The sequence below is a fragment of the Callospermophilus lateralis genome, chromosome 3, assembly GCF_048772815.1.
Source record: "Callospermophilus lateralis isolate mCalLat2 chromosome 3, mCalLat2.hap1, whole genome shotgun sequence".
Classification (NCBI taxonomy): domain Eukaryota; kingdom Metazoa; phylum Chordata; class Mammalia; order Rodentia; family Sciuridae; genus Callospermophilus; species Callospermophilus lateralis.
In genome coordinates, this window is record NC_135307.1 from 29374627 (window position 1) to 29388872 (window position 14246).

Below are 14246 nucleotides of genomic sequence, written 5' to 3' on the forward strand. Positions count from 1 at the left end.
TCTAACATGTGTGAAGCAATGAGTTCAATCCTCAGTACCACATAAATATAAATAAATAAAATAAAATATAAAAAATAACATTTTTCAACTAAGTAAAATAAAAATTTTTTAAATAAAGGGCTGGGAGTGTGGCTCAGTGGCAAAACACCCTGGATTCAATCCCCAGTGCCAAAAAAAAAAAAAAAAAAGTAAAAAGGGCTGGGGATATAGCTCAGTGGTAGCATGCCCCAGCATCAGGGATTCTACAGAATTTAAAAGGTAGGTATAATAGTGGCTCTCAGATATAAGCTTGCATTCCTAGACCAAAAGAACAAGTGCAAAGGCCCATAGGGCAGAAGTGTTGCATGTTCAAGGTCAAATGCATCCAGTGTGGCTGGTGCAAGTGGGCAAGAGAGGAACAGAGGTGAGAGTCTGAGATCAGATTATAAAAATGTTCCTAAGGTGACTGCAAGGAATATTAGGAATGAATTGGATTCATAAAGGTCTCCGTGGCTGCTCTATGGAAATGAACTGTGAGGGCAAGAGAGGAAATGGGGTAGGGGCCAGTAAGGGAGGATTCTGGGTATAACTTGGAGTCAGGGTCCATTGCACAAGCTGATGGAATGAATGAGGGGTGAACAAAGAACAGAACCAAGAATGACTCCCAAGACCACAAGGACAGCCACTGCAGGAAACCTAAACAGGAGGGAGTGCATGAGGGAACTTCCTTGGTGATATTTCACCCCAACAGGAAAGGTCTGGGCTTAAAGCCAGTCCCTGTGGACAGAGGGAGCATGCAAATTAAGCACTCCAGAGGTTCAGTTTCCCTATCTACAACTGGACCTGGCAGGCCTGGGCATAACACGATGAACTAAATAGAAAGCACAGCAGGTAGATAGTCAGTGCAGGTCTGGCCTTGAGCACACCTATATGCCAGATTTTCCCATTGAGGGGAAGAAGCTTTCCAGGTGCCAGAATCATCTCCTCCACTGCTGCCACCGCCACCACCACCGCCGCCCACCACTGTGAAGGGCACAAGCTCCCCTCTACACATACACCCAAGGCAGGGATTGAACCCAGGGCCTCCTGCATAATAGGCAAGCACTCTGCTACTGAGCTATATGCCCTTTTAAATTTTTAGTTTGTGACAGGGTCTCACTAAATTGTTGAGGCCAGCCTCAAACTAGTAATCCTCCGGCTTCAACTTTCTGGGTAGTTGGGATTACAGGCATGTGCCATCCCGGTGCTCAGTTTACCAAATGTCACTTCTAAATCCAATTCAAGGCAGAGTGTCCAAAGCAAGCCCCTTCATCCCCCAAGTCCTGGTCCTGAACATGTCCCATCAAGAGAAACATGATCACTCTCCATCCCCATGAACCAAAGAGGAAAATGGGAATAGGCAGTCACGTCCTAGCAGAACAAATAAGACTGACCAAGGGCTGTGGGTACCACATCACTTTATTTCTTTGGTTTTCCAACTTCACTATTTAATAATAAAAATTCAGTCTTCCACCTGCCTGGCCCCCTTGCCGACCCTCATTGAATATGGCTCTGAGAGGAGGCTCAGCAGAAAGGCAGGGTCCCCAACAGCAGCCAGGCTGACAGAGGCTGGGGGTCCCCAGCAGAAGAATCAGACCTTCCTCCCACCCCTTTCCACACTCTGCTTGGGACAGGCTGCACCTCAGTGGCCTTAGTGCCTCAGGGCCTTGGCTTAGAGGTCATCCATGACTCCTCCTGTGCATTCCTGCTGCTGCTCATGTTGAGCCTCGCACCTTCTCCACTGGGGATATGAGGCAGAAGCTTGTCCCAGATTCAGTTCTAATATTATTTTAGAAAACATCTTTGAGTAAAGAGGGTCCCACCCCCCAAAGAAACTGAAGGCATATATTCTGCCCACTGGGGACAGATGGCCATGCTATCATAGTCTTCTTGCCCCCAGGAAAAGCTGAAAACAGCTTTAGCTACTTCTCTATACACCCCAAAAATATAGCTTTAAAGCTTCCAATGCTGGCAAGGGGGCCTGGCCAACCCACTTAAATCAAAACAAAAACACAACAATACAAATATGACCAGCAAACAAGCAAAAAAGAACATCTGTGCTCCTACAGCTTTCTACAAGGGACCAGATGGCTGATTTCTGGTTCTCTGCCCTTAAGCCAGAAAATAACGCAAATATGCTCTTAGAGTTAGGATAGACACTGTGGGAGCCAGAGCAAAGGCATCCTGGCCAAGCCAGGGGTCATCTCAGGTCCTTGACCCTCTCCAAACTGGTCCCTCTTCCTCCCCAGCCCCTCTGCACTCCCATCAGCCATCAATCAGAGTGAGGCCCTCGTAGAGTGCCCGCTTCCACATGTAGTAGGTGGAGCGGGCAGTGAGGGGGAAAAGGGCACTGAACTCCTTGTAAGAGGGGAAGCTCTTGGACTGGAATCGCTTCTGCAAGAATAACTTGGCCTGGGCCTTGAACTTTGTGGTAGTGAGCATGTCCATCACCAGCACCTGGCCATCCTTGCCACCTGCCACTGACACCACGGGTTGGCTTGACAGGGACCCACTGTGGGGCTCACTCTGAGCTGTGGCTCCCTCTCTCGGGGCCTCCTCTTTGGAAGGCCCTCCCTGGACCTCCTCTGGATCCTTTCCTGAAGAAGCCCCCAATGGCAGGGTGCCCATAGGTGGGGTCACTACAGTTGTCACATTCCTGCCAGCTTCCTTCGGTTTCTCCTCCCCTTCCTGCCCCTCTCTGCCCAAGGAAGAGGCCCGCCTCAGATATTTGGACAGGCCTCCAGGCCGGCCCCGGTCCCTGGCAAGACTCTTCCAGACCCAAAAGAAGGAAGGTGACAGGCTAGGGTAGCGGAGGCGAAAGCGACAGAAGGGCAGATGCCCACTCAGCACCTGCTTGCAGGCGGCCCTGCGCAGGTGTCTCTGCCAGCGGGACAGGTGCATTCTCTGGGGCAGGAGCTCCCGGGGTCGGGGGAGCTTCTCACCTGTTGCTTTCCCTGTCCCCTCCCCCACCTCTTCCTTCCAAGGGAGCAGGGCCCCTTCCCCACCAGATACTAGTTGGGGAGTCCCTGCAGCTGGGAGGGACGGGGCTGGCTTGAAGCTGGGGTTCCTCCGGAGGGCCTTTCGCCGCCAGTTGTAGTAAGTGGACCTTGAGATGCCAGGGAACCTGCGTTTGAAGCAGCGATAGGGTACCAGGGTGTTCAGGGAGATGCAATGCTCCAGGTACAACTTGGCCCGCTGCATTAAGACCATTCCAGGGCTTGCCACCATCAGTGGGGAGTGCCCTGGGCCCTCGGCAGCCCTCTGCCCTGGCAGCTTCTCCAGCTCCTCCATGGCCAGCACCTCCTTTGGGGCTGGGGCTAGGGTGGAACAAGAGGCAGAGCCCAGCAGCTCGTGCTTCCAAGCATAATAGGTGGAGCGGGAGATCTCAGGGAACCGCTGGAGGAACTGCTGCAGTGGCACGAGGCCCCCACGGTGGAAGCTGTCCTGCAGGAAGTGCTTGGCGGAGAAGCGGGTGGCCACCTTCCGCCGATGCTCCTGGGACTGCCGCCGCCAGCGGTAGAAGGTGCTCTTGGTAATGCTATAGCGATCGCAGAGGTGGGAGTAACTGAGGCCGGGGTCCCGGTTAAGCAGCTCAAGGGTCTTGGCGGGTGTGGCAGGTGGTGGCAGTGTGGCCTGGGCTGGAGGAGTGGAGGACAGCCCCGGAGAACCATCAGCCTCCACCTCCTCCAGTCCTACCACAGGGGCAAAGTACTGGTGGCGGAAGAGGTGCCTGGTGAGGGGCTGGCCAGCCCACATGATGTGCAGTGTGGAGGGCATGTTGTCACAGCGACGGGGTCGGATGACGCGGTTAAAGTAGGGCCGGATCTTGAGGTTGCGCATCGGGTAGATGGAGTATATGTTGCGCTGAAGGACGGAGGCGAGGGCATACAGGTGCCACACATTGCAGAAGCTGTTCGGGAAGCAGGTGGCCTTGACGTCCGCATCAAAGATGGCTTCCAGCGTGGCAGATGGCAGGCTGGTCATCTCGGGGGACTCCTCGGAGCACAGGGAGTAGCGCACGGCCTGCAGCATCACCTTGGAGTCGATCATGCCCTGGAGATAATAGTGTCGGTGCAGCAGCATCTCCACCACCGTGCGAGCCCGCAGCTCCAAGCTGAGGCCAGCGTCGCCCCACAGCAGCATGCTGGCCGCCTCGAACAGCAGGCTGCCCTCGCCCTTGCACACCAGTGGCAGCATATTCTGTGGAGCATCCTCTGGGTACAGGCTCAGGGCCACCGAGTCCACCTCCAACACCTGGAGACCAGTGCCCTCCTTCCGGCAGGTGGGGAGGGTGAAGGACGATAGCACCTGCTTGGCCTCCAGGGCGGCACTAACCAGACCCTCCAGGCCCTCGGACTCCACTGCCTCCTGCAGCTCCCCCAGTACCTGCTGCACCAGCTGGTCCCGAGAAGTCATCCTGACAGGGCAAAGGACAGAGGGCAGAGGTTAGGAGGAAGTACCCACATGACACCTAGCAATGGTACCTCATCCACTCCTGTACTTTTCCCCTACAGCTGGTGTCCATCTGTTCTCATTTCCCCACAGCAGGTAACAGCTACCTGCCTCCTTGGGCACTCACTGGTACTGAGGAAGAGCATGGTCCCTGGAACTTGGCTTTGAATCTTGGCTCTGATGTTAGCTTGGCCACCTTAGGCAAGCCACATAACATCCTATGCTTCTGCTTCCTTTTCTGCAAAATGGGGATAATACATAATTTATCTGATAAAATTGGGGTTTTTTTAATTTTATTTTTTAATTGTAGCTGGACGCAATACCTTGATTTTATTTACTTATTTTTATGTGGTGTTGGGGATCGAACCCAGGGCCTTGCACATCCTAGGCAAGCACTCTACCACTGAGCCACAACCCCAGCCCTATCTTATAAAGTTGTTATGTGCATAATTGAAATAATGAAAGTAATGAATGGAAATACAGATATATATATCCAGTCATCTTAAGAACAGTGCATGGCACAGTGAAAAGTAGCTATAATATATTGTTATATAGTATAATATGTATTATACAGGGCTGTGGCTACAATACAGAAATAAAAGTGGTACTGCTAAACTTGGTAAAGACTTGCAATCACATATCATCAAAATTGGTCTGCCTTTTCCTAGAACAGCAATTCTCAAAGTATGCTCTCATGACCCTCGGCATTCTGAGACTATTTCAGAGGGTCTGCAAATTAAACTATCTTCATAATGTTACTAAGCTATAAATTTAACACTAAGGTATTATTTGCCTTTTTGCTATACTATCATTTGTATAAAATTGTGTTATCATGAATCAAACTAATGTCAGTCATTGTTCTTCATCATGTACTCATTTAAGAAAAAAGAAAAAAATGTAAAGACTAGTTTCACTTAGGAACATCCTTAATGAAGCAGTGAAGATTATTGGTTTTAGCTAGGCACAGTGGCACACGCCTATATTCCCAGCAACTCTGGAAGCTGAGGCAGGAGAACTGCAAGTTTGAGGCCAGCCTCAACAACTTAATGAGACCCTGTCTCAAAATAATAAAATTGAGCTGGGCACAGTGGCACACACCTGTAATCCCAGTGACTCAGGAGGCTGAGGCAGGAGGATCAAGAGTTCAAAGCCAGCCTCAGCAACTTCGAGGCACTAGACAATTCAGTGAGATCCTGTCTCTAAATAAAATACAAAAGAGGGCTAGGGGATATAGTTCAGTGGTAGAGTGCCCCTGAGTTTAATCCTTGGTATCCCCCCACCAAAAAAATAATAGCAACAACAATAAAAATGACTAGGATGTCATTCAGTGGTGAAGTGCCCCTAGGTTAAATCCATAGTTCAAAACAAAAAGTCGTGCACTTTGAGTTTTGGTGTGTTTTTAAAAATCCACTGAAAAAGCTATCAAAGTATGCTTCCTTAGCAAGCCTCCAGCATACTTGGGTCTGCAGTGACCCTATCGCATTCCTACAGTGCTTGCCTGTACAGTTTGGAAATGGATTGAGGCCTTGCCCTACCCCTATCCATAGCAAGGTTATAGAAACTTCAGACAATCAAAGAAAAAAGAAGAAAAAAAAATGCTTCCTTTTTCCATCTACAAATCTGAGTAAAGTTGTGTTTTCTTCATTTACTTCTACCAAAACAAGGTATCAAAATAAACCAATTAAGGGCTGGGGTTGTGGCTCAGCGGTATAGCATTCGCCTAGCACATGCAAGGCCCTGGGTTCCATCCTCAGCACCACATATAAATAAACAAAATAAAGTAAAAAAATAAATAAATAAACCAATTATAGAGACATATACAAGAATCTACTTATGTTCTATTAAACCAGATATTATAGATATTTGAAAAAAATGTAAAATAATGAATTCTACTACTTTAGTTTTCCAGCCTGGAAAAGTTTTATTGTTGTTGTTTTTCTAGGAGGGAAGGGGGGTACCAGGGATTGAACTCAGGGGCACTTAACCACTGAGCCACATCCACATCCCCAGTCTCAGATACAATTTTGCTAAGTTGCTAAGGCTGACTTTGATCTTGTGATCCTTCTCTCTCAGCTTCCTGAGCAGCTGAGCTACAGGTGTGTGCCATGGTGCCTGGGGAGTCCTCAGATTTTAAGCACACATGGTGGTGTGTGCTTAAAATCAGGAGATCAAGTTTTGAGAATTGCTGCCCTAGAACAAAGGCAGTCTTTTCAAAAGGGCTGCAAGTCTACCCATAGTGCAGATCATAATCTCATAACTAGGATTTATTAAATATGCATTATTTGCCATGCAATGTTCTAACCTTGACAGCAGGACCTTAAAGCAGATAGTACAATTATCCCCAATTCACAGGTAGACAAACTGAGGCACTTGAAGACTGTCTAATTTGTTGTGAATCCACAAGTTAGTAAGGTGGCCAGTAGCTGAAATTAGATGCTCCTTAGGACCTGGGATTCATCTTCTATTTAAACCATCAACCCCCTTTTCAATGCAAACTAATCCTAATTTCAGTGTTCAAATGCAAACGAAGCAGAGTGGTAACCTTGGTTTTTTGTTGTTGTTGTTGTTGTTGTTTTGTTTTTTTTGTAAAGGGAGACAGGGTCTCACAGAGTTGCTTAGCACCTCACCTTTGCTGAGGTTGGCTTTGAACTCTAGATCCTCCTGTCTCAGCCTCCCAAGCTGCTGGGATTACAGGTATGTGCCACCACACCTGGCCCTTTTTATTTTTTGAGACAGGGTCTCCCTAAATTACTTAGGGCCAAGTAAATTACTTGTTGTACAAGTGCAACAACAACAAAAAGAAATAAAGGATTGGGGATGCAGCTTTGTGCTAGAGCTGCTGGTGTAGCATATATAAGGCCCTGGTTTCAATTCCCAGTATCAAAAAAGGGGGGGAAAAAAGGGTGTGTGGGGGAACCATTATCCATTATCCTTTCTGATTTCTCAGATCTTTCTTCTCAGAGTTCAATGCTCTAATTAGCCTTAAATTTATATACTGTTTAGGTATACACACTTTTTGGCTCAAACTGTTCACTTAAAAGGGATGTTATTTGAGGGTCAAGAGAGGTGGCACATGCCTGTAATCCCAGGTAGCCAGAAGTCTGAGGCAGGAAGATGGCAAGTTCAAGGCCAGTGTGGTCAATTTAGTGAGAACTGTCTCAAAATTAAAAAGGGCTGGAATGTAGCTCAACGGTAGAGCATCTCTGGCTTCATTCCCCAATACCTCCCCCAAAAAAGGAGGGGTGTTTGATGTGTTTGAATGTAAATTATGATTCAGTAAAAAATAATCTTAAAGCACCAAAGAAACATCTACCAGAATTTTACTAGATAATCATAGAGAAGGAAAACCTTTTAAACTTTGGTAATCAGAATCACCTTTGGAAAAATTTCTAGGCTACAGAGATGTTTTAAATGTGTATAACAGAGTGGTAGCATGCACAAGGCGCTGGGTTTGATCTCTAATGCTGTTTTAAAAAACTGTTTAATAGCAAGTCTTATAACCTCTTGCCAAATATCAATTGGTATAGGGCTCATCAGATATTATTTAATCTGTATTTGGGTTTTTCATCTATCCATCTTCTATGCACTTTATAGTTACTTTTAAAAATCTATTATTTTTGTTTGGACTCAAGAGATGAACTTCAGTCCTTAGTAAAAAGAATACATATGCAATTAAAAAAAAAATTGAACTCTGAGAACAAACTGCACATAGAAGAACTTTATCACTCTGGCAGACAATCATCCCAACAAACAAGATTGTGGTTTCTTTTTTTCTGCATGATGTCACTTGATGAACACCATTATACCACTACATATAAATGACTGCTCTGCCAGACACTGTGCAAATAAAATTAGGAAAATAGCCACCATTTACTGTCTGCTCACTATATGCATTTAATTTAGGTAATTCAACCTAAATTTCAAAAAAAAAAACAAGAGGAGGGAACAATTAATTTAAATTGTGTAGGTGATTTTTCCTGCTCTTCCAATCACGGAGAGCCTGCTTCCTGAGCAGAGAATGATATTCCATCGGTGATTACAAATTTCTGTGGACTTTTGTGGGGGGTGAACATTTGAATTTCTGGGTTTGGGGAGGTAATTTTGTTGATGTGGGGTCTCACCTTCCCTCCATCATAACTATCAACCCTGCCCCATTCGCACATCACTTTTCCTAGAAGGCAGAACTCAGAGGGAGAAGGGAAAAAAGGAGTCTCAGGGAGTTAAATTAAGTAATTTTTCCAAGACCATCCACTATCAAAAGCTACAATACGTAAGCAGTCTGATTCTAGAACTCCTGTCCTAACCACTATAGTTCCAACACATCCCCCCAATTCTCAGGTTCTGAAGGACCTTGCTTTGAGACCAACCTAGTCATTGTATAGATTTTTTTTTAAAATGAGGTCCTGAAAGATAAAATTGACTTGCCTGAATTCATGCAGCACTGTCCAGATTCTTCCAACAGTGTCCAGATATGCCACACTTCCTCTTGGACAAATCCCACCCTTTCCCACCCTACCTCATCCCACCCTACCTCCTCTTCCCAGTCCCACCCAGTTCAACCCTCCACCCTACCTCATTCTTTCCAATTCCCCAAGGAAGTGAAAAGTTTATGTAAGACCCTACTTCTTTCTGGCTTCCTTAAAAGCCTGCTAAGAAAAAGCAGCCCCCTGGAGATTGTACACCAACCTCATCCCTCAGCCATGCAAAATGGGCCGGCCTGCCAGCAATGCGGGCTATGTGGGAAGGGCGGGGGCTGCACGGGGAAGCCCATCACCCTTAAGTAGATGATCGGGGATGGGGTTCAGGTGCAAGTCCTCTGATGCCAACTCTTCCTGGAAGTGCAATGCAAAGCCCTCGGACCGCTGCCAGGTGCGTTCAGGGAAGGAGATACAGAAAGTGAGAACTAATCTAAGGACTTGGCCCAGCTGGCCTCTGCTGGCCCCTCTTGAAAGGGATCTTAAAAGGCTTCAAACAAGGAGGCAAACACCCTCCAATTACACAGGCTTCTCTACTTCCCTGGCCTGAAATTAGCAGGGAAGATGTAAAGATTGGCTATCCAGAGAGTCCAGCCAGCATCTTAGCACCTCAGATGGACTCTGGGGATAAGGAAGAAATGAAAACAGACTCCCAAACAGACTCCTCATCTTCACCAAGGCTGACTTCCTCCTTCTCCTTGTTGCAAGCAGATGGGGGTCTGGGAGCCCAGTTCAGGTGTTTAGCTCCTGGGTTTTAAAAGGCTGAGCCAGGGCTCTGGGTAGGATGCTGGAAGGAGGGGCTCTCCTCTGGGCTCTAGAATAAACCCTTCACCACCAGCCACAGCCTGGACTCTGTGTAGCTCACCATCTAGGACCCTCCCTTTTCTCCCTGTCCCTCCCAAAGCAGGCTCTGCAGTCAACCAAACCCAACAAGCATGCGTGCCACGCAGGTCTCAGGCCTCAGTAAGGCTGTGAGGTGAGATTCTCCCCTGGACGGCTGCCTTCTCACCCATCCTGGCTCCGCGACTGGGTGACTGACTGCACACCACCAGGGCGGAGGGACTGCCAGCCATCTTGGTTAGGCTGGGCATAAGCGAACACTGAGTCCGTTAGATGTTACCTTCCTACTACTAAGGGTAGCTGTGCACCTAGAGTCACCGGGATAGGCCTGGGGCCACCAAGTCAACCAGACCTCAGGAGTTCCCAAGTTCAGTTGACCATGTGTCTGGAAGGGAGGGAGTAGGGGAAGCGCAGCCTATTCGGGGAAGCAGCACAGGCACCAATTGCCTGGGAGTGCCAGGAGGCAGAGAGTGGCAGGGGAGAGAGCTGACCGACCTGGGGCAGCTGAGACAGGCACCCACCCTGGGAAACTCCGGCAGTGTGGGGAGGGGCCCAGGCAAGACCCCAGCCTCGGGTGGGGAGGGGAGATAGGCAGGCCAGTGGGGGTGGGGATGGGGATGGATGTGGGGGTGGGGAGAAGGAGAACTTGAAACAATACCTTGCCTCCCCGCCCCCGCTACACACACACACACACACACACACACACACACACGCAGCATCTTCATGGGGCCATCTCTTGACTTGGACCCTTTGGTGTTCCGAGGTCATTTCCCACACTCATGGGGCCTCCAGGCTGTAGGAGGCACCCACCCTGCCTAGTTTTTAGAAAAAGTCCTGGTTTACTGACCTCAAGGGTGGCCCAGAGCCCTCGGGGGCGTCCACTTCTCTCTCCACCTTCCAGCCTGGAACATTTACATCACCCTGCAGAGAAAGGCCTTCCCGGGCAGCGTCCCCAGGCGAGCGAGCTTCACTCCCACTCCAGAACCAGTCTCATATCTGTAGTGGACAATTGAGCATGGACGTCTACAACCAACTGGCCAGTGGGGAAGCAGTTTAGGCCACTCCCCCCAGGAAATCGCCCACCCTCCAGGGCTCTGGTCCCAAGATGAAAGAAGTGCAAATTCGGGGGTCACTTCCAATGGTAAAGTGATAGCAGCTATTGTCTTATCCACTCTCCCCAGCTGGGGGTGTTAAAGTGCTCTAACCCAGCTCTGAAACAGATCCCAAGCTACCCAGAGAAAACTTGAAAGAAAGTTGAAAGATTTCCAAAGAGTTTGGGGGGAGGGGAGGGGAGGAGAAAGTTTTTGATAGAAAGACCTAAGAGAAAAGTTTGTGGCCAGGCTTAGGGGAGAGGCGGGGGTGAGAGCTTGGTTGGATCCAGGAAACCAGTGGTGGAGGATTGGTTAAAGAAGGTCTTTGGATAGGAAGGGCAGCAGAATACAACAGACACTAGTATGGCAGTATGTAAAAAAGTGGATGTGGAACCGATGTGAATCTGCAATTTGTATACGGCATAAAAATGGGAGTTCATAATCTGCTTGAATCAAATGTATGAAATATGATATGTCGAGAGCTTTGTAATGCTTTGAACAACTAATAATAAAAAAAGAAAAAAGAATAATAAAGAAGGTCTTTGGAGCTCTCTGAACCCCTAAAATGCATCTCTGCCTAAGTCAGCTCTCCTAACCCTGGCCCTACAAGACAGGAAGAAGCAGACAGGCTGAGGAACAACTCACTGCCCCCCGAATTGGTGCAGGCACATTCCCTTCCAGGTCTCCACCATTCTCAGAGTATCCCCCAGGTTTCGGGCTCAACATTCCTTGTTCCCAAAGCATGCCTGGGTGAAAGCAGCATCATTCAGGGGTCTGGGAGCCTGAGTCCCACAGAAAGGAGAGACTGTGTGGCACCTGGGACTTCAGTCCCTCCCTGCAGCCTACCTGGGACCCAGGGGCTTCAAAAATCCCCCGGGGAAAAAAAAAAAACTAATTGCATCTGCAGATCTACACCTCGGTTGGTTGGGGGTGGTTAAGGGCTGTGCTCAACCTCGGGTGGTAGCTCCCCTCCAGCTCTCCGGCCTGCCTTTAACCCTTTGTAGTGCTGGAGCTACTGGATTCTTTCCTGGGCTTCCAGCTCCACCCATCTCCCCCCTGTAGTGCCTTGATCACTGTAAAACACCGCCCCAGGATCCATTATGTCTGACTGCATTGTTATCATTCTCTACTCTTCCAATCTTGAAAGCTACCTAATCACCAAATTCAAAATCCTTTCTCAAACACCCCAGTTCCTAGGAGCGTTGAATGAGGGGCGGCCCTATAGGAGCTCAAGTGCAGGGTCGGCTTCACCAACTCACCAGTCCCACCTACCATGACAGTGGCCTGAGGCGATGGTTTAGCTGGTTTCAAGGGCTTCGATTTGAATGCTAACCCTGCCCATTACTAGAAATGGCCCTAAGCAAATTGTTAGTGCTTGGAACCCAGGGTTAATGGGACATAATGGTATACCAGTCATTGGGTACATTCAATGAAATGATAAATGTAATGCATTTTGGACTCTGATGACACAAAGGGCATATATCCTAGTCCTCAGCCTCTCTGGTCGTGTGAAGTTATTTTCAAGTTCTTAATATAAGTACGCAGCATTTTAAAAGTTTCAGAGATGAGTGGGTTTTCTCCTAGAAGGAGATGGAATACAAGACTTTTTCTTGACACTTTCTGTTGTTTGACAATGCTCCTGCATTGCCTGCTATCATTTAAAAAAGCAATGAAGATAATTGAAAATTCTATAAAGGACTATAATGGAATCTTTAAAAGTGTTTTTTTGTAAAAAAAAAAAAAACTTATAGTGAAAAAAAGGTTTTTTGCTCTTTCATTACAAAAGTAAGACTGTTATTTATAGAATAATTGGGAAAATTTTGAAAGAAGAGTAGAAGAAAAAAATTACCTGTAATCTCATTATCTAAAGAGCTATTATGAACATCTTGGTATGTTTTGTTCTAATCTAGCTTTTTTTATATACTTAGAATTACATGAGCTAAGCATTCTCCTTACAAAAGATTCATATGGTACAGAGTGAAAAATAGAGATTGGAGCCAGTTCACCCTTTTCTGTTCCCAACAAGTTTCCCTCTTTATTCCAATCTGCCAGTTCTTTTTCTGTGCCTCTTCATCTTTTTGGAGTGACACATACATGTATATTTCTTTAGTTTCTCTGTATATTTTCATTCTATGTTAAACATTTTAAAAACTACTTTTGGATTAATATGTATAATATGTGCATAGTATATCATATCTATAATGTATAAATAAAACATAAATGATATTCAAAATAAAATGCTTGTAAAAAGTCTGGTTCAAAATTTATAAAAGGACTTAGAATTCAAAGGTCAGCTCTGTTACCTGGCTACAGTTTCTCTCTCCCATGTTGTACTAGTGTAGCATCCCAGAAATAGATTAAATAAGCAAGTCAGAGAAAGGGAGAAAAAGAGAATGATTTTTTTTTTTTTTTCTGTTCTTAAAAGCACAATGGCAGTATACTAAACATTTTTATGTGCCTTGCATTTTTCACTTTATTTTTTATCCAGAGTTACCATTGTCCAGTGAAATTTCATGAGAATCCCACATGTACTTTTACATGTTCTAGTAGCACATTAAAATAGTCAAGCCAGAAGTGGTGCATGCCTGTAATCCCAGCAGCTCAGGACACTGAGGCAGGAAGATCATGAGTTCAAGACCAGCCTCAGCAATTTAGTGAGGCCCTAAACAACTTAGCAAGATCCTGTCTCTAAATAAAATATAAAAAAGGGCTTAATAGTTAAGCATGCCTGGGTTAAATCACCAGTACCAAAAAGAAAGTTAAAAGAGGGGTTGGGATGGGGGTATAACTCTGTGATAGAATTTTTGTATAGCATGTCCAAGGTCCTAGGTTCAATCCCCAGCACAAAAAGAATACAAGTAAGAGAAACAGGTAGGCTGGGTATGGTGGCCAACTCCTGTAATTCCAGTGACTAGATAGGCTGAGGCAGAAAGTTCCAGGCCAGCCTCAACAATTTAGCAAGGGGAGGTAGCTCACTGATAAAATGCCCCTGGGTTTAACCCCCAGTATACCCCAACTTAAAAAAAGAGGAATTAATTTTTACCATATATTTATTTAAAATAATAAAGCCAAAATATGATCATTTTTACAGGAAGTGGAATTCCTGTAAAATTCCAATATAAACAATTATTGAGATATTTTGCATTTTTCCCTGTTTATTTGACATAAACATTTGGATCTACATTCCTTTTTTGTATGCTAAGTCTTCAAACTCTGGTGTGCATTTTACACTTAAAGCACATCTCAATGTGCTAGGCCCTGGCCTGGGTTTGATCCTCAGCAGGACAAAAAGGAAGGAGGGAGGAAGGAAGGAAATCTCAATTAGGGCTAACACATTTCAAAGGCTCCTAGGCTACACATTCCTGGTGGC

At 46.5% G+C, this 14246-nt stretch overlaps 1 protein-coding gene and 1 non-coding gene across 2 annotated transcripts; one reads left to right on the forward strand and one right to left on the reverse strand.

Annotated features, from left to right (window-relative positions):
• Window positions 1-2283: 2283 nt before the first annotated feature.
• Window positions 2284-4434, reverse strand: Vrtn (vertebrae development associated). The gene has a single exon (XM_076848099.2). It carries the CDS (start codon window positions 4432-4434, stop codon window positions 2284-2286), a length of 2151 nt encoding a protein of 716 aa, XP_076704214.2.
• A 1474-nt stretch (window positions 4435-5908) lies between these two features.
• LOC143396149 (small nucleolar RNA SNORA9) lies at window positions 5909-6043 on the forward strand. Its single transcript, XR_013091024.2, has one exon. It is a non-coding gene; the product is annotated as a small nucleolar RNA SNORA9 (small nucleolar RNA).
• Window positions 6044-14246: the final 8203 nt, after the last annotated feature.

Coding starts and splice junctions, on each gene's coding strand:
- Vrtn (XM_076848099.2), bottom strand. CDS start 4,434: ATGACTTCTCGGGACCAGCTGGTGCAGCAGGTACTGGGGGAGCTGCAG.